Source organism: Lissotriton vulgaris, chromosome 1_1 (genome assembly GCF_964263255.1).
Source record: "Lissotriton vulgaris chromosome 1_1, aLisVul1.2, whole genome shotgun sequence".
Classification (NCBI taxonomy): domain Eukaryota; kingdom Metazoa; phylum Chordata; class Amphibia; order Caudata; family Salamandridae; genus Lissotriton; species Lissotriton vulgaris.
Genome location: NC_141685.1, coordinates 851924762 through 851951027, shown reverse-complemented (window position 1 = coordinate 851951027; position 26266 = coordinate 851924762). Strand labels below are relative to the sequence as shown.

The window sequence follows — 26266 nt, the reverse complement described above, 5'->3', positions numbered from 1 at the left end:
TTCCACATTTCCATTACTTCTCTCCACAAGCCATTTCCACTTACAAGAAATAGTATGATGAGAAGTTAACACCTGTTGAGGACTAAACACCAGAATGACTATGCGAAACCGTGGTGGCTCAATAATGGAAAACTGGCAAACATTCTGGTGTCAATGTACTCTCATACTACTGCTCATATATACAAACTTTTCTTACAACTCATTTGTCATTGGGAGACATTTGAAAATGAATACATCTCATGCAAACTAGAATTGTAACAAGGAATTGATAAGATTTTTCTAGCCCTCCACGATACAACGAGCTGTATCACAATCACGAGCATGGACCTTGGCTATAATAAAATACTTTTAATATGAAAAGGAAATCCAATTCACTGTAATACATATTTGAGCATTTTTGGGCAATTCATTTCACATTTAACTGAGGCTTGAGTGATAGCTGGGTTAACATTACAATCTAGGAAGGGCCAGAGAGTCTATGTTTTAATAAGTTAAGAAAGGAAACCACAATCTTTGCAGAAGCCATCAAGTTTGTGAAATAAATGCACACATTTATATATCTGTTTAACACAAGTACAGTTTACACATAAAAACGACTGAAACAAAGTGTAAAGATCTGATGCACATACCATAAGCTTATATTTTGGTCACACCCTTCTTCAAATGTAATCTTAAATGATGTTCATGTATGACATTCCTGATCTATTACACCAGGAATTAAATAATCAAAATAGTCACAGACGAACATGGAAGTTAGCAGTGAAAACATGATGAGAACTGTGGAGGGGATATTTAGTTTTGCCACCAAACTAGAAGCTAAACCTATTTAAGAATTGCTGCCACTTTATAGTGCTAAATCAGTTGTGCTATACAGGGCAGATCTATCGGCCCTTGGGACCAAATTATAGCCTATAGAAAATAGATCAAATTTTTTAGGAAACTCTTAGCTGTCTCACAATCAATGAATGAGAGAATAGTCCACAAGGAGCTTAGTCTCCCATACATATCAGTCAAAGCGTGCTACAAAACCCTGATGTAGTGGCACTCAGCATGGACTAAACCTGAAATCTTGTTTACGAAGGCAACCTTCAGAGATACCTAACTTTGGATTGTGCGCTTAAAATACCATGATTGCACATATTAGAGGTATGTTCTAGAGAATTTGTGACTCAAATGAATACTCTTGGGAGTCCCTAGATTTTACCGCCCAGATTTCAAAAAAGGAATTAAAGGAGCATATTAATGCGATTAGGGCCTAGGAAAGAAACCCGAGAGATCATAATAAAGTTACTTTTGTGAGTTACATGTCCGTCTAGAATATATATGGGCTCAACCATATTTTACAATGATTACTAGTACATACCATAGATATTTTCTTACACATTTCTGTTTGGGTATAGTTCACCATTTAGCCTCATTTCCAGTAATGAGGTGCTGGGTACCAGATGGTTGTACTTGCTTGTGCAATAAATCAATCCAGTTGAGATTGCATTTGACACTATTCTGTAAATTCTACACCGTATTTAGGAAGTGTTTTTTAAAACCAATATTTGTTGGGAAGAAGCTATATAATCATCTGGAAACTTAGACTAAATCATGTTTTAGTATGTAATACCATTATCACATACATTACATATGTAATATGTGAAAGGAAATCTATTTTACTTGTAGAACCCCGCTAAGATTTACTTGATTAATTTTCAATTTTTATTTTAATACATGTTTTAATGCAATCGCCAAATGATTTTATATATTGTATCAAATTTATTTTAAGTATGTGTTTTATAATGTGCTCTTTTACGGTTTCTATCGACTTAAACCGAATAAAGTTTGAGTCTAATTGAACATTTGAGTTATACATTTAGTTACTGCACCACTGCTACCAGTACTAAACTGTGGCAACTGAACTCCCTAAGCAGTTTTCTGGCACTGGCAAAACTACACATTTGGCAAGCTAAAGCAAATTAAAAAGTGATAAGCTATTTCCTGTTATTAAAAGTACAGCTCAGTAAGTGCATCTTCCGCGTACAAATAATATTAAAGTGACAACATATAAAACGGACAACAGATGAAAAACATATAGAACTTAAAATATACAGCAATATATAATACAAAACTATGTCACTCTGACCTCGGTTTTAACCTATTGTGATCCACAGCTTCCATTGCACAGATAGGAAAAACTGTACAGTTTTTTCATAGCAAAGCTCAAGCTTGGCTGTTTGCTTCGCCAACTGGTAATAAAGTTTATTGAACACAATGAAGAGCTTGAAAAATGTTTGTTCATGTGTTACAAAAACGAACACTGTTTCTTTCTATAAATAAGCACTAACCATTTCCCTGCATGAAATGTCCTTCCTTACAAGAGCACCTTTTCTTCACTTAGGTGCCTTTGGGGAATGCAAATAAATACACCTTCATATGAAAAACTAAAAAACAAACCTGAACTGCAATCTTCGTCCTTCACTTTTACCAGTTTTGTTTTTTAAAACACTGTAGGAGAACAATTACAATATGGCACAAAAAAGGGTCCCTCGAGGAAATAGGGAAAAGTGACCGCGTCAAATAAAACTCTACAAATATGATGCTACACTACACAAAGTGAGCTTCTCTGTGTTCCAGTTCCTGTATCCGTTTTGGTCTGAGTCTTGGAGCTGGCTTCACTTCTGCTTGGTGAACGTCATCCACCGAGCTGTTCCTTTTAAAGTTTGTGTGTTGCACAGACATGGGTGATTGGGAGTCTGTGTCTGCAACAGGTTTCAAAGCACTGTTATTATTTTGGGGGAGCGCAGCAATGCTGTTGGTTGCTGCACCAGTTTTGGTGGAATCGTCATTCTGATTGGCCTTGCTGTAGGAAGGTGGCTTGTAAAAGGTCCCAGGTGGAGGTTGCAAGGTTCTTGGAACCCTGAAAGCAGAGAGGTTTGAGTCTGTGTGCATCCCTTCTGTTGTCATCTTGACCGTCCTTCCAGGTACAGTGTATGGCTGGTGGGGAAGCAGGGCACTTCTTTGATTGTTGCCTGCATTGTATGAAGAAGCAACAACACAAGCGTGTAGGCTTTCATGAGCTTGGTTCTCTTGGGGTACATTGGTCACTATCATTGCGGTCCTTTGGGTCAGGTCATACTGTCTATACTGCTTGCCCCAAGACGTCTGGGAATCATAAGAAGAAAGTCTTTTGTATGCATTTATAGCGGGGGCAGGCTTAACTTCCGTAACTTCTTCAATAACACTCTGGTCAACTTGGTCTTCATTCGGAGCACTGACGTTCCTAGAATTGTTCTCGGTTAGAACAGATGAAGCAAGTATTCGATCTACAGGGAGACTCACAGGGCGGACACCTGATTTTGTCCTGGGTGACCTCATTTGGACTTTAGTCATTTGGCGATATGATTTAAAGGGCACTGAATTGCTAGGTTTCCCTCCTCCATCTGTAACTTGGGAAGAGGCTTCAATGTCTTTATCCAAACTTTTATTCTCGCTGATCCCTGCAAAAGAATAGAACATTTTTAAGAACATATTCAATGAATTAAGTTAAACAGATAAGCTACAGATCTGTAGGACCAGCTCTTTCCAGGAGTTTCCAGTATCAGGTTAAAACCTTGCGGGAATACTAGAGCAAACATAGAAGCCATGGAGCTGGTTATGGTGACACCTTTGTTTCAGAATTTTTCCACCCAAAAAATTACAATGGTAGCTTGACCTAGTAACATTTATCCTTCAAAAGAGTTATGCATTCTGCATTGTGAAAACAATTTTAACATTAGCCATAATGGATGCTTCAATTACACTATATCGAGATTGTTAATGTCAACCCACATTATTGCAGCTACTACATAGACCTACCACTTTGTGAGGTAAGCAGATACTAACTATTCTTTGACTGCACCAATACTAAAACTGAGAGGTAAATATAGGAAGAATTGGGAACAATTAATATATAGCTAGAACGTTGTGGTATGTCAATATAGTGGATATGGTATTATTGCTATGTGATATATCAGACGTAATGGATAAAAGTCTGAGTCACTCTATGTAGGGTTGAAATATGCGCAGTAGCATTCTAAAAAATATACAACTAGTGTCTCAACTTGTTGAGCTTTCTTTCAAGCCTACAAGAAGACTCTAACTGGCGAATAGTGGAACAACATGAGGAGAGCCATTTTCGTTGGTCACCTCTCTCATGCAAAGCTCTCCACTGTGGAAGCCAAGGAAGAGCAAATATGAAACCAAAAAAAGAGCCAAACCATTTTGCAAATTCAAGCAAACCATGCAAGAGATCCACCAGACTTGAAGACTACATCTGGAGAAGATCATGCAAGGAAGTTATTGAGATGTACCACTGCCAGATGGTACTTACTGCTTCCATTGCTTTCACGCCCTATTAATATCAATGAGAATGCCACTTAATAGCTCTAAACAGAGAGAATCTTGAATCCTGAATTTATGCTCAAACCTCTCTATTACAACTCCCAATGAAATGGCACCACACACATTTTCCTTCAATTAAGAGGCAACAGGTATGCACCCATAAAAGCCTTTTTTGAGCGACCATCAACTATCCTCTGGATCGAAACCAAAGTTCTGAGCATAATGGTGGATAGGAAAGCCAAGTGCTATTTTGCAGACACTCTAAAACCCAAGTTAAACATAAAAACATTTGTTACTCACTTTGTAAGGATCTGTTTGTGGCATGTAGTGCTTGTAAATTCACATGCTGTGCATACTCCTGCCATCTAATGTTGGGCTCGGACATGTGCAAGTTGTTTTTCTTTGAAGAAGGCTTTTAGAGTCGCAAGGTACCATGACTCCACCTATTGCTGGTAATGAACATGGGCATTGGATCCATTGTTAGATTGTTTTTCCCGCACATAGGGTGAGGATGGAGCACAGAAATACAGAAATATGACGATGTGTAGCAAAGATTATAGATGAAAGTTTAAGAGGAAAATGTCTGGAGCACTGAAAGGAAGCAGGGGAGGTGGGATGGCCACATGTAAATCCACAGCACTACATGTCATGAACAGATGCTTTCAAGGTAAGTAAACATTTCTGTTTGTGACATGTAGCTGTAGATACACATGCTGTGTACAGACTGTAAAGCAGTCCTCCCAAAAGCAGTGGCTAGCTCGAAGATGTTACAGAAACTTGGAACAGTGTGTGCAGGCCAGTCTGACCAACTTTTGCTAGATGATGTGCTAAGACATCCAGACAACGTTTTGCGAACGTGTGTGGAACAGACCAGGTAGTCACATTACAAATATCAAGTATAGGAATATTACCCAAGCAAGCCATCAATGCTCCTTTCTTGCAGGTTGAGTGGGGTTTGGGAGGGACTGGCAAATTGCATATGGCTTTCGCATAACAGGTCTGTATACATAAGATTATACTGCGTGCAATACCGGCTTTGGATAGTGCACACCCCTTGTGCAACGTGGAGAAGGAGAAAAAGTTGTTGTGTTCTGTCCACCATGGGAATGTGTTGTACGCGAAGATTATTCTTGCGCAGACTCGCACAATGGCAACTGAACGGAGTGTGGGCCGCCCTGTTTTTAGAGGTAAAACATGACCCTTTTATTGTCTGTCCGGACCAGAACTACCTTGGTCTGGATGAGTGGGAGGAAGGCCCTGAGGCTAGTATGGCCAACAACTCTAGATGATTGATATGGAGACCCAGTTGTTCAGGTGTCCACACACCTTTGTATGGTTAGGTCTTGCAAGGGAGCTCCCCAACCAGTTGAGGCAGTTGAAGCATTCATGTGGAGAAGTGTGGCTCACCGGTTAGAGGAGGCAGTCCCTGATGCAGAGGTCAGACCCGGGACCAGGGTTCAATCCCAGACGCGGCAGGGCCTTGAGCTCAAAATGTCCACGGACTCTATAATTCTCTCCTCGGTGTCTACTCGAATCGTGGGTTCACACTCTGCAACTCTGGGCAATAGCAATAGCTTGCTTAATCTCCACTACGGCCCCACCACGATGGGATGCCTGGTCTTCACCTTGGGGATGCCCAGTAGTGGTAATCTCGCAGGGAAAGGCCAGGACGGGTTCCCAAAGCAAGCGCCTTGAGACCTTACGGTGAAAGGCGCTATATAAGAACGTATGATTTACGTATGATTTACGGGGATTGTCACTTGGGGAACTGAGTCTAGAAAAGGCTGTCCCTGCAGCAGATTGCTGGCATAAGACCATTGGAGAGAGCAATAAGTACGGCACCAAATTAACACTTTAGATCAGAGGTCTTCAAACTTTTTGGATGCAAAGACCCCCCTGTCAACATTTTCAGGCATAAAGACTCCCTCCTGACAAATTTCTAAACCAGTAGGCAGGGCTACTGGAATTATGAGGCAGGTGAGGTCCAAATTACGCGACAGGCTTGACTGAATTGTGTGGGAAGAAAGTGTAAATAATGTTATGTGATGCAGCGTATTTTAGGATAGCATTGCTTCGTTATTTGGAAATTTTTTAATCACAGTAACAATGAGGAAAGATATCACCCCATCAGTACCAGTTTATAACCAAAATACAACAATTAACATCAGAAAGATGTCTAGTCATCCTTTGTGAAGGGCCTTTCACTCTGCAGTGCCTTATTTGAGCAGGTGGTTTCCAGTGCTCGTATGCTCCTTTCGGCCTGTGCCACTATGCTTATTGTTCCCTAATTCGGGAAGGTATGAACTGCCTGTCTCGCGGTTTTGGTGCAGGCCGCGCAGTTACGGAATTTGCCCCCTCCACCAAGAATCTAGTATCCTTTAGGAAGATATAAAAACCTGGTTCTATGCTGTGTAGGTCACCCCATTTGGCTGGTTCTCCTTCTGTGTGTTTCTCATTGCCTTCAGGCAGCAGATGGCTACAAGCCCCAGGACACCTTTTGGTAACAGTAGAGCACTACAAATGTAAATATCAATAATGGGCAGAAGCAGGGTAGCCACTAGACCCGAACTTCGGGGTGGGGGAGAATAACACTCCTAGCCAGGGCTTGCCCTAGCACTGGTCGCACACGGTGCAACAGTATTTTTTGGCACCCCCCCCTCCCAGTTTCCTCCTTCTCCATGAATTCCCTCAGAGATGCACCTCATCTCTCTATAGCACCTTTCTGAAAAATATTCCATTTTTTTACAGCGCTACTCAAAGTTTACTTGCACTCAGTTCTGTGATCTGCATAGTATGTTTTCTTTGTAGCAGGCACATTAACTCTCTGTACTGTGTGGATAACAAGAGTGCCCATGTGAGTGCATGGTGAGTGATACAACAGTGTAAGAGTAGGGTAAGAGGAGTGACTGCAGGGTGAGTGAGGTGACCAAATTATTTTGGGTGCGGCTGTAAGTGCAGAGTGGGACGAAGTAATGCATGGTTAGGGATGGGCTTGTTTGAGTGAGTTGCAGATTGAGCAGTGAGGGGGACAGGTGAGTGAAGTGTCACATGAGTGCAGGGTGAGTAGTGTGCTCGTGTGACTGCAGGGTGAGGTATAGGGTGAACAGTGCAACTGCATTGTGAGTGTAGAGTGAGAGTGATCATTGTGAGTGCAGGGCGAGCGGGTGAAGGGTGTGAGTGCATGGTGATCAGTGTGAGTGCATGGTGGTCCGTGTGAGTGCATGGTGGTCCGTGTGAGTGCATGGTGATCCGTGTGAGTGCATGGTGATCCGTGTGAGTGCATGGTGATCCGTGTGAGTGCATGGTGATCCGTGTGAGTGCATGGCGATCCGTGTGAGTGCATGGCGATCCGTGTGAGTGCATGGTGATCACCGTGAGTACAGGATGAGCGTGAAAGGCGAGAATGAGGAGTGAGTTGTCTGAATGCAGGGTGAATTCCCAGACACTCAGCATGTTATTGACGGTGGCGTAGGTTTTAAGATACAAGTTAAACTATTGCTATTATGGCATTAATCAGGAATCGAGGGTGGAGGAAATAAATAATGTGCTGATTGTGCAACAAACTTCCAGTCCTAGGGTTAGGGTTGCCCATTATTTTGATAGCCCAGATGGTACAAAAATAGTCAACTAAAGCCGTATTTTCAACACTTATCTGTGCATACTTAGAACAGCAAATATAAATAGAAAGCACTTTTAATTGTGTTCTAGGGCTGTCTCAATGATCCATGACTGATAATTAAAGAGAACAAAGACAGCCCTTTTGTGTGGGGTTTTTCCTTTTGGCTTCCGTGATTGGCCTTTGCGTGCATGTGTTTTTGAAATACGGAACGCAATAGGCCAAAGGCGGGAGCATTGCTCCGCCCATGGCCTATTGGTGTCTGTTACACGCACCAAAAGCCATGTGGTTTCACTTATCGTGCCCAGACACGGGCGCGATAATTGAAAACACATGTACGCTGTGGCGCGCGTGTACCACTCGCGGGCGTGCTTTTTTACATCCCAACCCTCCAGAATCGGGTGCGAGGTTCAGGACGCTTGCTTTTATTTTTTATTAATTTTTTTCTCCCATCCACCGCCCCAATCCATGCGCTAGTGCGCCTGTCTCAAGTGATCGGAGGGAGAGGTTTCTCTGTCGTTTGTGTCTCAATCGCTTCTGGAGTCGGTGAATTTCTTGTGTTCTGGTGTTTTTGTGTTTTTTACTGCACCCATTCTGCTTTGCCCCAGGTCGATGAGTGCCCCATGAGTATTCATTCCGTGCCATCTTTAAGGAGCTCTGTTGGTGTAAGATCCCTGTGCCCTCGTAATCTCTCTGCGGGGGTCGGTAGAGTTCTGAGGTGCCCCTCTGTCTCGGAATCGGCCACATGACTATGCCCACCTCTGTTGTGCCCCCTTGTAGCGCCGCTCCTTCTCTTCGCAGCACTGCACGCCCTCTACATCCTCCTCTAGTGGTTGCCTGGCCTTGAAGGAACGGTTTTGCTGATAACCCTGGTTACTCTTTAAGTGGTTTTGCCTGATAAGCTACCTCGGCGAGGCCCCCTCCCCCTCCTTACCCGAATGCTCCCTCCTCCACTCACCTGCCTCCCGGCAACAACTGCAGCTTCTGCCGGAAACTTCGCAAGAAGATGACAATCTTAGAAAAGGTTCAAAAGTGTCACATAAGGCTACTCACGAAGGGTTTGTCCTTCGCCAGTCATATGTGCCTGCTGTGCTTTCCCTGCACAGACCATGCAGTCCGTGGAGGATTGGGGGGGGGGGGGGGGGGGGGGGGGGGCTGGTGATGGGAACAACGCATTGACTATTCTGTCCTAATGCACAGGCCTTCCAATATATGGGGAGTCGAAGTGCCCCGCACCGAAGCAGTACTGCCCTGGTGCACTGGAGGGCAGTACAGAGTGTAGGACACTCCCTGACTGTAATTTTCATGTGCATGGCTTATAGGGTGGTAGCCCTGTGCACATAAGTGGCAAAACGCAAAATGATGCCCCCCCCCCCGCAGAACGATATGGAGGGCCCCTGAGACTCCCATGTCTCACAGATATACATTAGCCTTGGTCTGCAGGTGGGCCACAGGCGGGTTGAGAGCCCTTGACTGGTTGGGCCCGCCCTACCCTGAAGGTGCACGTGTCACACCTCTGGTGCACAGCCCGCACAGTGCACTCTGCAGTGTCTGGGAGATAGGGTATCCAGTGCACCCGGGCCGTGCACGAGCAGTCGGACCCAGTCAGCAGTGGTGCAGTCCATCCTCCATAGACCGGGGCACGCCCACAGGGCACCGGGTGCGGCACGAGGCTAGTCTGAGACAACGCGGGCATCTTCCACTGCGACTCGAGCCACGCGTTCTGAGAAGCCACCCGCCAAGGGCATCTCAAAGCCTCTATCCGGCATGCGGTGCTGGGACCAGCACACCCAGGCAGCAGCCACGGCACACTCCTTTACCCCTGCAACATCAGGCTCCAGACCGATCCTGAGCACGGTGTTCCCGTGTAGCCATCCCTGCTTCCACAGCTCCACAGTCACCTCCCCGTGTCTTTCTCAACCAGATCTGCGTGCTACACTTTTTGACAAAGTTGAAGAATTGTTTCGTTTTTTTCCCCACCGTTGTGAAAGTCTTTCAGGAACTTTTGCAGCTTTATATAGTTTGCAAAGTGTCACACGCCAAACAAAATGTCAGCGTGAAACTGTACTTTTGTGACAATTTGTTCCATATATCCTCTCATGCTCAAAGTGGTTCTAGTTATCACTAGGTGTGTGTTTTGAAATGCTTCACAAGACACCAAATGCATAATGGGCTTATGCCCATGAATAATCAGTGTACTTATTTCTTCTCCCAAACGGCTGCTATGAAGGAGCAGTGACCATGTTAGGTAAGACAATTGCATAATTAGTGTGCTTTGAATGAATGTCTTTCTATGAATGATCACATTTGAGAAAGGGAAGAATTATAAATTGCATCCCGATCCTGAAATAAGGCGTTTATCTTTTATGGCATTTATGGTGGCTGAAACATGTAGACCAATTTTGATGGGGGAATAATAAAAACTCCTGGACATCATGATTGCATTTAACCGTATCCTTAGGACCCACAATAGAGACAACCAAGAGGTTCCAAGAGATCATTTTAAGGTCATATGGTCCTGTTTCCTTCCAATACCTAATCTTAAGAGCTCCAAAAATCAACTACAGGTTGTTGACAGATACCAATGATGAAGCATGGCGTGAAATGTGTCTGAGATTTTCTGTCCATGAGATGCATTCATCTATGCATGCTGGAGTTAGATACTAAATAGAACAACTTCTCAACTGTACCAGCTTTATCTAACAAGCATTTGCAATGCAATAGGTCTCGCATTATTAAAGTTTGAGCTATTGGTGTTGCATTATTTAGCAATGCCAATAGCTCAAACTTTAATAATGCGAGACCTATTGCAAGTGCTTGTTTATTTATAACTCTAGTTTCAAAAGGAGGTCTTTGCAGGCTCTTTAAACAATACACACCATGCATTTTTCTTTTGGCAACCCTACTTTATATTCCTTTTCATGAAATGTATTCTCACACTACAGCAGTAAATTTAAAATACAAATGTAAGGAATAGGCAGAGTGGGGGCCCAGGGGATACTGGAACTAGAAAAAAATCTAAGCCTCGGTAACCAGTTTACAAAGGCATGTAAATATGCAAATGGTCTTTAAAGTCCTGTGAAAAACTTGTGCGTGCCAGAGCTAAGACTCCAGACACTGCCCAGCCGAGCCCACAGCAGCTCAAGCTGCACTGCAGCTGCCCGGGCTAAGAGACACGACAGGAGAGGAGGGGGGCTGAAGCCCCTGTAGCCCTATGGGCCTGGTCAGAAGTGTGACTGGGAATGTGCGACCCCCTTGGTATTACTCTACAGCCCCCCTGGTGGTCGCGCCACACAGTTTCAAGACCCCTGCTCTATATCCTCTCACTGCATCCTGCCCACCGCCTAGGAAATCTGTGCCGCCAGGTACTCCTGCAACAGATGCACGTGTAACCTGGCATGTGTAACTAGGCGCAGAATAGCCCAGACTGTTACTGGGAGATCTGGCTGAAAAAGAGGTATTACTGTCTGGAATGACCGCACCCTTGCTGGGCTGACGGATGCTTTTCCTACTCCGAAAACCAGTATGGCCCCTAGGAAAGGCTACCTGTAGAGTTTGGAAATTAGATTTGGTCGCATTGATGGTGAAGTCTAAGCTGTGCAACAGCTGCATGGTGACTTGGGTGTGTGCCAGGCATTGCTGATGTGTGGTAATCTTGATCAGCCAGTCGTCTAGATAAGAGGAGACGTGGATGCCGCTCTTTCTGAGGCGAGCAGCTACCACTACAAGGCACTTTGCAAACATCCTGGGAGCTGTGGTTACAACAAAGGGCAGCACTTTGAACTGATAATGCTGACAACTTACCACAAACCAGAGGAACCTTCGATGTACAGGGTGGATAGGTATGTGGAAACAGGTGTCCTTTAAGTCGAGAGGAGAGCAGTCATGAAGTCGCCTTGCTGTAGCAGTGGGATGACATCTTGGAGTGTCACCATGTGAAAATGTTCGATAGTATGGACTTGTAAGTGACCAGTGGTCAAAAATGGGTATTAAGGACCCATCCTTGTTAGGGATGACAAATAATACACCCCTTTGCCTCAGTGTTGGGGTGGCACAGGTTTTATAGCCCCTTCGCTGAGTAATACGTGCATCTCCTCTTGGAGGAGACGCTGATGTTCAGGAGAGAGCCTGTGTGTGTGGGAGCAATGTTTGATGGGGTTTGTGCGAATTCAAAGCAATACTTCTCTGCTATAATATCTAGTACTCACTGAGTCGAGGTGATCTCTGTCCAGCGGGGCAAAAAACCTTGTACTCTTACGTCGGGGGGAGGGTAAGGGAGTCACTGTTTTGCAGGTGCAGTCCTTTTGGGGACTGCACCTTTTCACTTTCCTCTATTTCCTCCCTTATAGTAATCCCGGGTGAGTTGCTGGCGGTGTAGCTGTCTGGGGTAGGAAGTATAGGCCTTGGGTGCGGTGGATTTGGCCCGCCATGATATTTTGTGTGAAAGGCGCTGCGGGTAGGTGGTGTTTGCAAATCACCCATGGTTTTGGCTGTCTGCGTCCTTTTTAATTTTCTCCAACATCTCATCTATGAAGAGGTTTTCTCCCTCGAAAGGCAAGTTGAGGAAATGTTGCTGAACCTCTGGTTTAAAGCCAAAGAAGCCGTGCATACCTGATGTTGGTATTGGAAATACTATTTCATTTTGCCACCAACTCCTGACCACGTTTCCTGTGTTGCTCAGGAAGATGCTGAACTAGATCCTCAATTTTGTCTCAATGGGTGCAGGTGTAGCGGAAAAGCAAGCCCACTGAACTGGTGATCTGCCAATATGTGGTAGACTGGGCAGAAACATGCTTGCCAGCCAGGTAATCTCCTTGCTCTCCTGGTCTGGAGGGGGGAGCATCACCTGTACCTTGTGAATTAGTAAGCTTACGTTTTGAATGTAACGCCAGAGAGTCTGGTGGAAGTTGACTCACTGATGTAAGGGGAGGCATTACATTTTTTTATCCACCCTGTGAGTAACACCACATGCTTTCACTGGCTACTTAAAGGCGTCATGCATGGGTCGGACCACGCCCTGCAGCATAGGCAAATATTGCATTGACATATGAGTGAAGGAGACTGTCAACATGAGGAAGTCTTCCTTCTCAGGCTGATTGCGCGCTTCCACCTTGTGGATGGTGGCTGCACGCTGGAACCCTTCATGATTGGAAGTGGCGTCATCTGGGGTGACTGCTTAGCTGGATGAAGATCCGAGTTCGTATCAGTTGGGAGTTCTATGTCATTCATGTAGTTGTGTCTCATAAGAGGAGCGATATGGATCATAGAGACCTTGGACTTTCCCCACTCCCTGAAAGAGGAGATTTCTGTGGTGAATGTTTTATAGGGAGAGGTGGGTGGTGGTGCAGGAGGCAGATAAGGAGAAAGGGGATTGGGGGAGGGGGCGAGGCCGGGGCAGTGGTGGAGGGGAGGTGCCCTTGCCATGGTGTATATATTTCTGGGTTTTTTTTCTCCAAAGGCAACTTTAGTGCATCTTCGAAAGTTAATTTAGTGTTATGAGGAGCCAGGTTTTTGGGCCTGTCTGAAGGCTTAGCCAGGATCCGACTGGAGCCAGGCTGTATGTGTATTCAACACGGTCTGGCGTGGAGCCCCTTATGTAGACGCTGAAGTATTAGCTGCTCTAAGTCTTTCAAAACAGCAGAAGATGCAAGCGTGAATGGCGCCTTCCTCAAATCTGATGGTTCGAGGCCCATGCCGCATTGAACTTGCTTTCAGGTCTAGCGGCTTCGGCTCCAAAACAGTTCTCAGGGCTGGTGCCAGTGTGGCTGCCGAGGTGGATGGTCCTGCATTGGGTCCGAATTCTCTACTAGGTGCCAATAATGGCATTGCAGCAATGGTGACTTAAAGGTGAGTACTTTGGGAGCTTGAGGCTCAAAACTTCTGAGGAGGTAAAAGATGAGAAGCTGTATGTTGGGCGCTGGTGCTCTCTGTAACCTCTTCCTCCTCCATGTCAGAGCCAGAACTCTTGGACGAAAAAAGCTCCTTCACTTTTACCCCGGCCATCTCCTGCTGCTGGTTGCCCTCATCGTCTCGGTCTGTGAAAAACGTAAGGACTGTCCTCCAGTTGTCAGTTTCCCATGGGGACTGAGGCAATGAGATGAGCTTGTCAGTGCCAAAGAGTATTTTAATTACAGAATGCGTGACAGGCTGCAGGAGTTTTCTCCATAGCCTGGAGACAAGCAGAGTTTACAGACTAGATGAAGGCCTCTCCTCTGGTACCTTAAGTGACACTTGGTCCAAAAAAAGGAATGGAGTCTTTTCCATCCAGAGACCATTCTCATGGGTTGGATATGGTGTAGATGAGGTCCGTGAGGCAAGGAATGGATCCAAGGGACCCCATGGGATAACACCACACAGAGTTGAAAAGGTGATCAAAGGGACACATCTGAATCAAATGGTGGAGACAAATCTAACAATGAAGCATTACCAGCAATAGGTTGAGTCCCAGTACCTGGTGACTCTAAAAGTCTTCTACGAAGAAAAACAATGCAAGCCCAACCCTAGATGGCAGGAGTATGCACAACATGGGTATCTTCCGGAAAAATGTCACAAACAGATAGTTTCATGCGTAGTCATTTGTCTATTGACTTAACCAGCTCTTCATGGACCAATGAGGGAATCGGGCACACTCATCTTGCACCACTGGTGATGGCATCACAGACGGGCGTTATGTCCTGTTTACGAAAAGCATCAAAGCTAATCCTTTATTTCTTTAACAAAAGCCTTCATGATAGTTATGCTTTCAACCAGCAAAGACACAACCACAAATAAGAGCACTGGCCCTTGTGTAAGTAAAGTCTCAATGATGCCAACCCCTTACAGAGAAAACTTTTTTAACCAATAAATTACTACTAGCTATGGTGTCTCTTTAATAAGCCAGGATTTCGTGCTTTCCTCCAATACACAGAATACTACATGTTGCAGGAACTAACTAAAATGGCAGTGATACTGCGTACAACCTCCAAAGCGACATTGGGCTTTATGAACAATGAGGTACCTGTAACAATCTGTTTGAGCTCGCTGTGTCAAAGTTTTACATGCTACACACTCTCCTGCTACCTATTGTTTGGTATAACACGGGACAGCTTGTTTTTTTCACAGGCTATCCCCTGAAAGCCATCATGCATAGGACACAGTTTTAACCTTAAATTGTTGTTTACTGTATGTTTTAAGACTGTGAGAAAGCACAATGTTGGGGCAAATCAGCAGTTCGATAGAAAGGAGAGACGAGATATTGATTTTTATGGCAGACATGAAACACAGCGAGTAATCTGAGTAATAAACTGAAAAACATAACCATCAACGTCAGACAGGTCACTGTGTCCCTCGAGCTTTTTCCTGGTGGATTGCAGCCTAGAGGGGTAGAAGTCAGAGCTCAATGGGCTGCCATCTCCCAAGTGATAATGCCCCTATGGTACCATTCTTGCTACAACCTCCTACAGTGTAGGTCCAGTTTGAAAACTTTTGACATGGCTGATTTGGTTTCCAGACTGGCTCAGAAATGAATGCCAAAAATGTGATGATTTGAGGGCAAATTGAATAAGTGTGGGGCACAGGTGAGGGTTATGGACTGCATTAAACAAATTGCATGTCAAAGGGTGTGGCAGAAAATGAGACAAATGTAGAAATATGGGCCACTGGAGAGGGAAGGATGTTGGGGTGGGAGAGTCCTGGATACATTATTAGCAATAAGGTGAGTTGGTGATTGTTTGAGAAGGGAAATTAGTGATTTTTAAATAGAAATCTTTTTGGTGAAGTTGGTGCAATGTGGAACAACCAGTTAAAAGCTGCATTTGAAGTCATCAATGGTGAAACTGTGGGTGTAAGTTGTTTCTGTTCATATTTCGCAAGGTCTTCATGCGTCTGGGACTTGCAATTTACATTAATTGGCGCACTTCTTGATCTATGAGTTGAGCTGCTTCCCATCTATCAGCCCCTAAAGATTCAGTAAAGGAGCAAATCCAAAAAAGGTATGGCTACTATAGAGACCTGTTGCTTGAGAACAAAAAAGGAAAGAGTGACTGAAGACTCACTCCGGTCAGGAGTACTCAGGTGCTGCAGAGAAGACCATTCATGCTAGTTTTAGAGAACTGCGACTTGTATAGTTTAGCCAGTTGACGGAGACAGGAGGAAGTCTGAGATTAAGTCTAGAGATGGAAGGAAAATCTGACTTCGAGTAAGATAAACACCAAGTAAGAAAGTTATGTGGGCATCTGAAATAAAAGAAAAGTATGAGACACTTGGCCCGCATGTTTGTAAAGGAATCAAGGTTTGGGGTCCCATGTGTCTTGGCTCATTTAAAAATGTTTTAGCGCTTTGCAGGAGATATTCTGAAATGTACAGAACATTCAAAATATTGGTAAAGGAGGAGTGGACTCATCAGTAGAAGTATTGACTATAGTCTATAAATAATCTCAAAATATTTGTCTTCTGCTAACACTGAGCAAACTACCATAATTCGTAAAAAACACATACAAGTGCCAAAACAAGTTTTGAAATCCAACCTTGCACTTGGACACTTCTTGGAATCATCTGGCTGATGTATTGTTCTTGCCAGATATGTTTGGGTGTGAAATCTCAGATCTAAAATCAAGTCTCAGCTAGAGAAAAGGCAATTTGATTCAAAAACCATTTACTATGAAGTGGGTGCCCACAATGTTGTCTTTATTGTACCTAAAAAGCCTGTTCACAATAGAAATCCTTTTACCAAGCAACAGCGATTCAACAAGACACAATTGCCACCATCCTATTGAAAACAATACTGCAAAAGGAAAAAGATATTTCTTTTGGGAGGTGTACAGAAGAAACTTTAGCTTCTCTTTGGAAATCGTAAGCACACTGTAAATGAAGGGTGTGCTCTATACCTTACAAACTGCAGAAAGGTCTTTAAATGGTGGAATGGCAATAATTCCGACTACAGAGTATTCGACTAAGACTAGGTTAAAGCTCACGTCATGCAGTCTCGGATTTAAACCCTGCCAGTGTTAAAACTTAGGCTGCAGCATCAACATTATCAGCGCCATCTTGCCCCCTTTTCGAGCCCATTCATGCGCGTAAGCGGCAACCATTTTGAGTACCATGGCCTCTCTGCCCATCGTTGATAGCCAGCGCGTCTCTCTCTCTCTCTCTCCTGACCTCGCAAAGCATCCCCCGCACGCTGACAGCCCCAGCTCTCACATGCCTCGGGTCATAAACCCCTCTTCCACGCAGCTCTGCCTCGGAACCCCATCCTGTTCCCAGCGCAACACCTCCCTCCATTCCTTTCATGGTCCCGGATCCTTTGATAAAACCCCCTTTCCTCTGTACCCGTTTGTCTTCCTCGTTCCCAGGCCGCCACCTGGCCCTGCGGATACTGTTATTGCCCCCTCCTCCTGTACAGTAGGAAGCTTCCCCCATCAAAGGATCCATGAGTTGATCAAAGCCCCCACCCCATGAGATCCGATCGACCTCACACATTCCGTGAATCGGCGGAATGTCCAGCTGCGCGATAATCATCACCTGTTGTGACCGGGGTGGGGACTTCAACTGTAAATGTGTGTGGGAACGGGCCTGAAGCGGGGATTCCGAGGATGTCTTTCCTTACATCAAAGTAATGACAGAGATGTGTTTAACGTAATAAAGTAATAAACTCGTGTATAAGAGGCCAGGCCTCGGAGATGCGGTTAGAGCACCTCGAGAAGATACCCTGTTGTCTGATTTGATGTGTTCTGCTCCGTCGGAATAAAACTTCTGTTTCCTGCCTTCCAGTCTCCAGCGCCTGCCTCTTGTTTGGTAACTTGAGTGGGTATAGAGGCGGTTAACGCCGGGCAACTTTGAAAAAGGTCATCAGCCCTACCTTTTTCCACAATTGGCGCCCAACGTCGGGCCCATCAGCGACTCGTGGATCCAGTGGGAGAGGTCCCGACGACAGAGTGAACGACTGCAACGATCGGGAGAGCTCCTGTCCGATAGACCCTCGTCTGACAGCCGATCATCCGAACTTCACTGGTTCCGAACAGACCTCTCTCGAGTGATCTACGGTCCTGACTGGGAACCATCAGGAGTGCCGCGAGGACTACGAAGAATAGAGGACGATCGGGCGCTGGATTCGGAAGACAAGAAACTGTCCATGCGGTCCGGGTAAGGTCGTGTAAACACGACGAATTGCGAAATGATTGTTTGATTTGTTTTGAAAATACTAGTATTACTCTTTTGATTGATTTGTTTGGAGATTCACTGTCTGCAAACGGAGAAACAACAGGCTCTCCCTTTGCAAGTAGTGAAGGATAGGGAACGCAGACTTTTGTCCCCATTGTAATCCGTCGTGCCCATCTTTTCTCCCCCACTGATTGATTGTTTGAACCCGAACTACTGTTCGCGGATTGTTTTCTGGAGATTCTCTGTCTGCAAACGGGAAAGAACAGGTTCTCTCTTTGCAGGTAGTGAAAGGATAGGTAACGCAGACCTTTGTCCCCGTTGTAACCAGTCGTGCCTACTTATTCTCCCCATTGATTGTTTGATTGACCGAACATTGACTGTTCGATATTGGTTCTTGAGGTATTCACTGCCTGCAAACAACGAAGAATAGAAATATTCTGTCCAGTCTTTGCACGCAGTGATAAGATAGGTAGTGCAGACTTTTTGTCCCTATTGTAATCAGTCATGCCTGTCTTCTCCCCACTGATTGGTAGCCTGTTTAGCCCGGACCGCTTATTAGAGATGAACCATCCGGCTCCACCGGAAGGCACCCCTAATAAGGACATGTTCATGAAGCATGGATTGACCGCTATAGCATATAGCAAGCTGTGGCATAAATATAGGAAAAAGGATCGAGAAAGTCAGTGGCCACAGATAGGATCCTTCGATGATGATAAAATAAGCGCGCTAGAAACAGCCCTTGGGAAACACAAGACAACGCCCACTATGCTTGATAGTTTCGGCATGTGGCGCAAAGAAACCGAACAGCGTAACAAGAGAAATGAGAGTAGGTTGGGAAAAGAGCTGCGAAAGGCAGCCCACCTAGCTGCTAAGAAACTAGAAGAAGAGATTAAGGAAAGAGAGGAAGCCAACCAGAAACCAGAGATAGAAACATCAAACCAGTGTCCGGTTAGAACGCCCCCTACGCTCTATCCTGAATTGCCCTTGCAACAACGAGCCAACGATGATCTTTTGTTAGGACCTCCGATCATCTATATGCCCCCTCCATACGCCCCTTCCCAACCCTTAGCACAGCACCCACTACCCCCAGGCACAAACTAGAGTAGCGCCACAGCTTCGGCCCCCATGGCCTCTGTGCCGGCCGAACTCCTTGTAATAGATACTACACAAACGACAACGTTAGGCGACCCTGAGACTCGAAGGGCTGGTTCCGCAAGAACAAACAGATTAAGCAAAGATGAGCGAGCAGGGATTGACAAGATAGCAAGGACATTGGTAGAAAGAAAGGAAGATGAAGAGTACATCACGGATATGTTCAACTCGTATACAGGGAGTCACAGGCGACATTTTACCGTACGACTGTGTTATCATGTCTTAAACGCATACGAGGACCGATATCGAGACAAAGGTCCTGAGAGCCTAACTACTCTGTACCGGAAGGTCGATATCGGGGATGAGGGTGAGTGTGATGTGACGGACCTCCTTATGCGTACGCTTGAGGTTTTCCGCCACCTCACTGAACAAGAATCGGGAGCTAAACCCACGACATCCGTAGCGACCGAACCACAAACTGAGCGATCTAACGCCATGATGCCGATACGAGAGGCTGCCTCTTACTGGGTTCCTCCACGAGGTGAAGGAACTAACGATGATGTAAACCACAAAGATGCAAAAGGGAGGGTAGTGTACAACTGGGTCTACCAGCCATGGGACCGGCAAGAGATTCTGACGTTCCGGAAATCTCTGCCTGATCTACGTAAAAACCCCACTGCCTTCTATACTGAATTAGGTACAGCCCTAGGTTCAACGATTATGACCCTGGCTGACATCAACTTGTTTTTCGGGTTATGTCTACCAGCTGATGTGTGGAAGCAAATCCGGAAAGTCGACCACCTTGAGCTGTTCGGACATACCTGGTCACAACTCGATGGCATTGATAAACAACGAGAACCTGGACAGAAGCCTTTGAAATCCATTTTAGACCTCCCAGATAAAATCGTACAGAAATTAAAAACCCTGATTCCAGAAAAGAAAGTGGACTGGTCGATAGTAACGGCCTGTCGCCAGAAACCCCAGGAGGATGTATCGGACTACTTCTCCCGGTTTGAAACGGTGTTCTCCGATTACAGCGGCCAGGACATGACCACTGCAACCGGACACCATTTGTTTGTCCAGAATTATGTTAAGGGTTTGTCACCAGAGGTCTCCCAGAAACTGCAGGCCAGCGAAAGTAGTTGGGCAGCCTCCAAACCTGCGGCTATCCTCGAGATGGCCCAATATTATGAACATCAGAAAAATGAAAACGATAGAGCAACAGAGAAAAAGAAGAAAGACTTGAAAGAGAGTGTGATGATTGCACAACTGCAAGGGGTGACTATAGGATGCGACCAATACAAGGGAAACTATCAGACGAACGTCCCTAGGACTGCACCTCCCAAGGACCGCACTTCGACTCCCCACATTGGACGTACAGACATTAGAGAGGACCAGTGTGCTTTCTGTAAAGGAACCGGCCATTGGAAATCCCAGTGCCCGGTTCTTTTGGAAATAATCAGAAATAAAGACCCCAAGGACATAGCAAGTGGACCGAGAAATAGGGGACAGCAGCGAGGGCCCACAAATGACACGACTAACGATAGATTAAGCAGACCAAATACATTTGATCGACCCAGACAGAACCAGTGCCAGCAATCTGACTACGATGACGCCCACGACTTTGCATAGGACTGCCAAGGGCAAGGGAGGGATCCAGTCGAGCTCTACGTTGACCAGCAAGGCCCTTATGTCACTGCTAAGGTCTTGGGTACAAAATCTCCATTTCTGGTAGACACTGGCGCAACATGTAGTGCGTTACCTAAACGACTGATTCCAAGGGCACCCTTGTCTGGCTCACTTATAACATCAACAGGTTTCGATGGAACGCCCTCCACTAACCCTTTGTCCGCCCCGATCCTCTTAGACTTAGAAAACAACACCACGTTTCTGCTTTCCTCCAATAGCCCTGACGCCATTATGGGACTTGACTTATTGAAACACTTCCGAGCGACAATTAGATGTTCTCAAGACGGAGTTCGAGTTTCTTTACGACAACCCTGTTTTGCTAAGACATTGCCCTCCCCGACACATGCTTTCCATCACTGACGCTGACACATCCCTGCTTGACACTCTGCCTCCGTATCTGTGGGCCAAGACAGATTCGGACGTAGGGCGCATGATGATTGACCCAGTACACATTACTGTCCAACCGGACGCGATACTCCCAAAACTTCCACAATATCGGATATCGCCCGAGGGCGAGAAGGCATTGGTAAAGATTATTCAGTCACTGATAGACGCAGGAGTGGTAGAGGAAGTGGTTAGCAACGTTTGCAACAGTCCTATCTTGCCCATCATCAAGAAACAAGGAGAGGGAGATGAGAAAGCATACCGCTTTATCATTGACCTTCGAGAGATCAACAAAGTGGTTGTACCCCAGTACCCCGTGGTCTCAGACATCACCACCATCCTGACTCTGATTCCTTCTACTGCCACCACCTTCACTGTCATTGACCTCAAAAATGCATTTTTCTCTATCCCCATCCACCCAGACAGCCGATATCTCTTCGGCTTCACCCTAAAAGCCCGCTCATATAGGTTCTGCCGAGCACCCCAGGGCTACACAGACAGCCCTAGCATCTACAGCCAGGCCCTCAAGAGACAGCTGGATCAAGTCCAGTTACCCGATGGAGTGGTGTTAGTGCAATACGTCGATGACATCCTTTTGGCAGCCGACACTACTCCATTAACAGTCACAGCCACCATTCAACTCCTGTACTTCCTTGCGGAAAATGGCCACAAGGTCTCCAAGAAGAAGTTGCAATTCTGCCAACCCCAGGTCACTTACTTAGGCCACCTTTTGTCCAAAGACGGAAGGAAACTCACTCCCGACCGGATCCAAACCACTCTCGAAACTCCTGTCCCTAAGACTCAGAAACAGGTTCGCTCCCTACTAGGCCTCACCTCCTTCTGTCGACAGTGGTTGCCAAACTTCAGTCTCATTGCAAAACCACTGCTTTCTCTGCTAGCCAAAGATGTCCCTTCCCCCCTCCCTTGGACTACTGAATGCCAATCCTCCTTCACGGAATTACGAGATGCCCTTTGTTTGGCCCCTGTCCTAGGTACCCCTGATTACACAAAGCCCTTCTCCCTTTACACTCACGAAAGGGAGGGGTGCGCTTTATCTGTCCTGACCCAGTCCATTGGCCCAAAGCAACGACCGTGCGCTTACTTCTCTGCCACTCTTGACCCTGTAGCCAGAGCCTTACCTGCCTGCCTTCGAGCTGTAGCTGCCGCTGCTATCTCTATCCGACAGAGTGAGCGGATCGTACTCTCGAATTCCCTCACGGTACTAGTACCCCATGCAGTTGACACCCTTCTGAACCAGACCAAGACACTAACACCTGACGAGTGCACGACTGACTGGATACGAGTTGACTCTGCTTGCTCCTCATATCACCCTGAAACGATGCACCACCCTGAACCCAGCAACTCTGCTACCACTACCAGAGAACGATCCCGATGCGCCCCCTGTGCATGACTGTGTGACCCTTACGGACGAACAGACTAGAAGAACAAGTTACTTACCTTCGGTAACGATATATCTGTAAGAAACATTAGTTAGTGTTAGATTCCTTACCTTAGAATATCTCCAGGCGTCAGTCTGGATCCGGAAACTTTTACGTAGCAGTACCCCTGCGCGTCGGTAGGCGTCGTTTGCAGGCGTCCCCTGCGGCTCCGCGTCGGTCGTCGGCGTTGTGCGCCGTGATGACGTGGCTGGAGTATATAGACGCCGCCTCCGCGCGCTGACGTCAGTTCTTTGTACACAGCTTTTCCGCGCCAGAAAACGCAGAGCCATGAGAGAACCAACACTGGTGCCATATGCAACTAGGGCCCTGAAAGGGATGTCCTTAACCCTAGGTATCAGTCCGCAGAACAGGGAGGATGGGTGGGTTCGGTAAGGAATCTAACACTAACTAATGTTTCTTACAGATATATCGTTACCGAAGGTAAGTAACTTGTTCATCTGAAAGAAACACGTTAGTGTTAGATTCCTTACCTTAGATACCCCAGCAATACCAACCCCGGTGGTGGGTCTGCGAACCAATACATTCCTACACCAGAAAGTCCTGGAGGACAGAACGGCCAAAGAAGCCATACCTCCGGACTTGACTGTCCAGGCAGTAGTGCCTCGCAAATGTGTGCAGCGAGGCCCACGTAGCCGCCTGGCAAATGTCCTGCAAAGGGCAGTAGTAGCCGCCGTGGCCCGAGTGGAATGGGCCCTCAGCCCAACAGGAGGCTCCTTCCGAGCCAAAGAGTAGCACGCTTTGATGCACAGAACGACCCACCGAGAGATGGTTCGTTTACACACCGCCCGTCCCTTCTTCGCACCCACGTAGCCAACAAACAGTTGGTCATCCACCCGGAACTGGCGTGTGCGATCCACATAAAATGAAAGCGCACATTTTGGGTCCAGACGATGGAGCCGCTCTTCATCCTTTGAAGGATGCGGAGGCGGGAAGAAGGAAGGGAGGGTGATGGACTGCCCGATGTGAAAAGCAGAAACTACTTTGGGCAGGAAAGAAGGTCTAGTCCTCAGAACCACCTTGTCAGGATGAATGGACAGGAAAGGAGGTTGGACAGAAAGAGCCTGGAGCTCACTCACTCTCCTGGCAGAGGTGATGGCAACCAGGAAAGCCGTCTTCAAAGTCAGGAGACGAAGAGGGCAAGAATGAAGGGGCTCAAAGGGAGCACACATCAGAAAGGTAAGAACCAGGTTCAAGTCCCACTGAGGCATCACAAACTGAGCAGGTGGATACATGTGTGCGATGCCCTTCAAGAATCTCGTTACAATCGGGGACTTGAACAAAGAAGGCTGATCAGGAAGCCTTAGAAAGGCTGAAAGGGCAGAAAGGTAGCCCTTGATAGTGCCCAGAGCAGAGCCCTGCTGGGCAAGAGAAAGAAGAAACAGAAGAACCTCTGAAAGAGGGGCAGAAAGAGGAGCCACAGCCTTTGCTGTGCACCATGCCACAAATCTGTTCCACCGACAGGCGTATACCGACTTTGTGGAGGGACGCCTGGCTGCCAGAATAACATCACAGACTTCAGGAGGCAAGTCAAATGGCCTCAACTGCCGCCACTCAATCTCCAAGCATGGAGGTGGAGACTGGACAGGTTCGGGTGGAGGACCGTCCCCTGCTGCTGGGACAGAAGGTCCTCCTGAAGGGGCAGGCGGATCGGGGGACCGACTGACATGCTGAGTAGCTTGGGATACCAGTACCTTCGAGCCCAGTCCGGAGCCACAAGGATAACTTGGGCCCGGTCGCGCCTGATCTTCTTCAGCACTCTGGGCAGAAGTGGTATAGGCGGAAAGGCGTATAACAGACCGCAACTCCACTCGCGCCGAAAGGCGTCGCCGTGCGAGTGCCGTCTTGGAAACTCCAACGCGCAGAACTGATAACATTGCGCGTTCTCTTCTGTGGCGAATAGATCTAACCAAGGCTCTCCCCATTGCAGAAAGATGCCTTGCGCCACGTCCGAGTTCAGACGCCATTCGTGATCCATCGAGCACCGACGGCTGAGTTCGTCCGCCCTGGCGTTCAGAGAGCCTGCCAGGTGTTGAACCGTCAAGGTCACGCCCTGACGTTCCAGCCACTCCCAGAGGCACAGAGCCTCCTGGCAAAGGGTCCACGACCCCACTCCGCCCTGTTTGTTGCAGTACCACATGGCGGTGGTGTTGTCGGTGAACATCTGCACTACACTCCCGTTGACAAAGGGGAGGAATGCCTTCAGTGCTAGACGAATCGCCCGCAGCTCCAACAGGTTGATATGGAGCCGGGACTCCGCCGGAGACCAGATGCCTCTGATCTCTGCCTCTCCCAAGTGGCCACCCCAGCCCTGGAGGGACGCGTCCGTCACGACAACGTGCTCCGGTTGGGGAAGAGAGAGGGATCTGCCTCTGACCCAATCGCGGTCCGTAAGCCACCACTGCAGTTGTCTCGCAGTGCCCTCCGAGATCAAGACGTGGTCGGACAAGTTGCCCTGATGCTGGGCCCACTGAAACTTCAGGTCCCACTGCAGAGCCCGCATCCGCCACCGGGCGTGATGCACCAGAAGGATGCAGGAAGCCATCAGTCCCAGCAGCCGCAGCGTCAACCTTACCGAAACCCGGGATAGCGGCTGAAAGATGGGAATCAAAGCCTGTATATCCCGGACCCGCCGTTCCGGAGGATAAACCCGAAACTGCGCCGAGTCCAGAACCGCTCCGATGAAAAGGAGCTTTTGAGAGGGACACAGGTGTGATTTCGGCACATTGATGGAGAACCCCAGGTCGTGCAAGAGGTCTGCCGTCATCTGAAGGTGGTGGACGACTGTCTGGGGCGAGCCCGCCTTCAACAACCAGTCATCTAGGTAGGGGAAGACCGAAACCCCCAACCTGCGCAGATGGGCTGCGACCACCGCCATCACCTTTGTGAACACCCGTGGGGCGCTGGTAAGGCCGAAGGGAAGCACGATAAACTGAAAGTGCTCCTGGCCTACCGTGAACCGCAGGTAACGCCGGTGGGCCGGCAGGACGGGGATGTGAAAATAAGCATCCTGCAAGTCCAACGCTACCATCCAGTCTTGTGGGTCTAGAGCAGCCAAGACTTGAGCTAACGTCAACATCTTGAACTTCTCCTTCCGGAGGAAGCCGTTGACGTTCCTTAGATCCAAGATAGGACGTAGGCCCCCCTTGTCCTTCTTGGGTACCAGAAAGTAGTGGGAATAGCAACCACGCCCTACTTCTGGCAGAGGAACGCGCTCGATGGCCCCCTTGGCCAATAGGGCCGTAACTTCCTCCTGCAGAACTGTCAAGTGGTCCCCCGACACACGGTGGTTCTGCGGTGGCATGGCTGGAGGAGTGGTCTCGAAGGGGATGGAGTAGCCCCTTCGGACGAGTTGCAGCACCCACCTGTCCGACGTGATTGTGCGCCAGTGAGCGTGGTGATGGCGAACCCTGCCACCCACTGGCGTCACATGGGGCCGAAAGCACGGACTAGGAGGATTTGGAGGCAGATGCCGCGGGGGGGAGGTGTGGCCAGACCCCGCCGTTGACCCCGACCGCCGCCA

The 26266-nt window shown here is 47.2% G+C and overlaps 1 protein-coding gene across 1 annotated transcript in view; it reads right to left on the bottom strand.

Annotated features, from left to right (window-relative positions):
• Positions 1 to 333: 333 nt before the first annotated feature.
• ARHGAP29 (Rho GTPase activating protein 29) overlaps positions 334 to 26266 on the bottom strand; it is a 393170-nt gene continuing 367237 nt past the window's right edge. Inside the window, exon 23 of the mRNA XM_086957877.1 lies at positions 334 to 3485. Coding sequence (XP_086814003.1) covers positions 2593 to 3485 — 893 coding nt within the window. The 3' untranslated portion in view covers positions 334 to 2592. The remainder of the gene's footprint in view (positions 3486 to 26266) is intronic.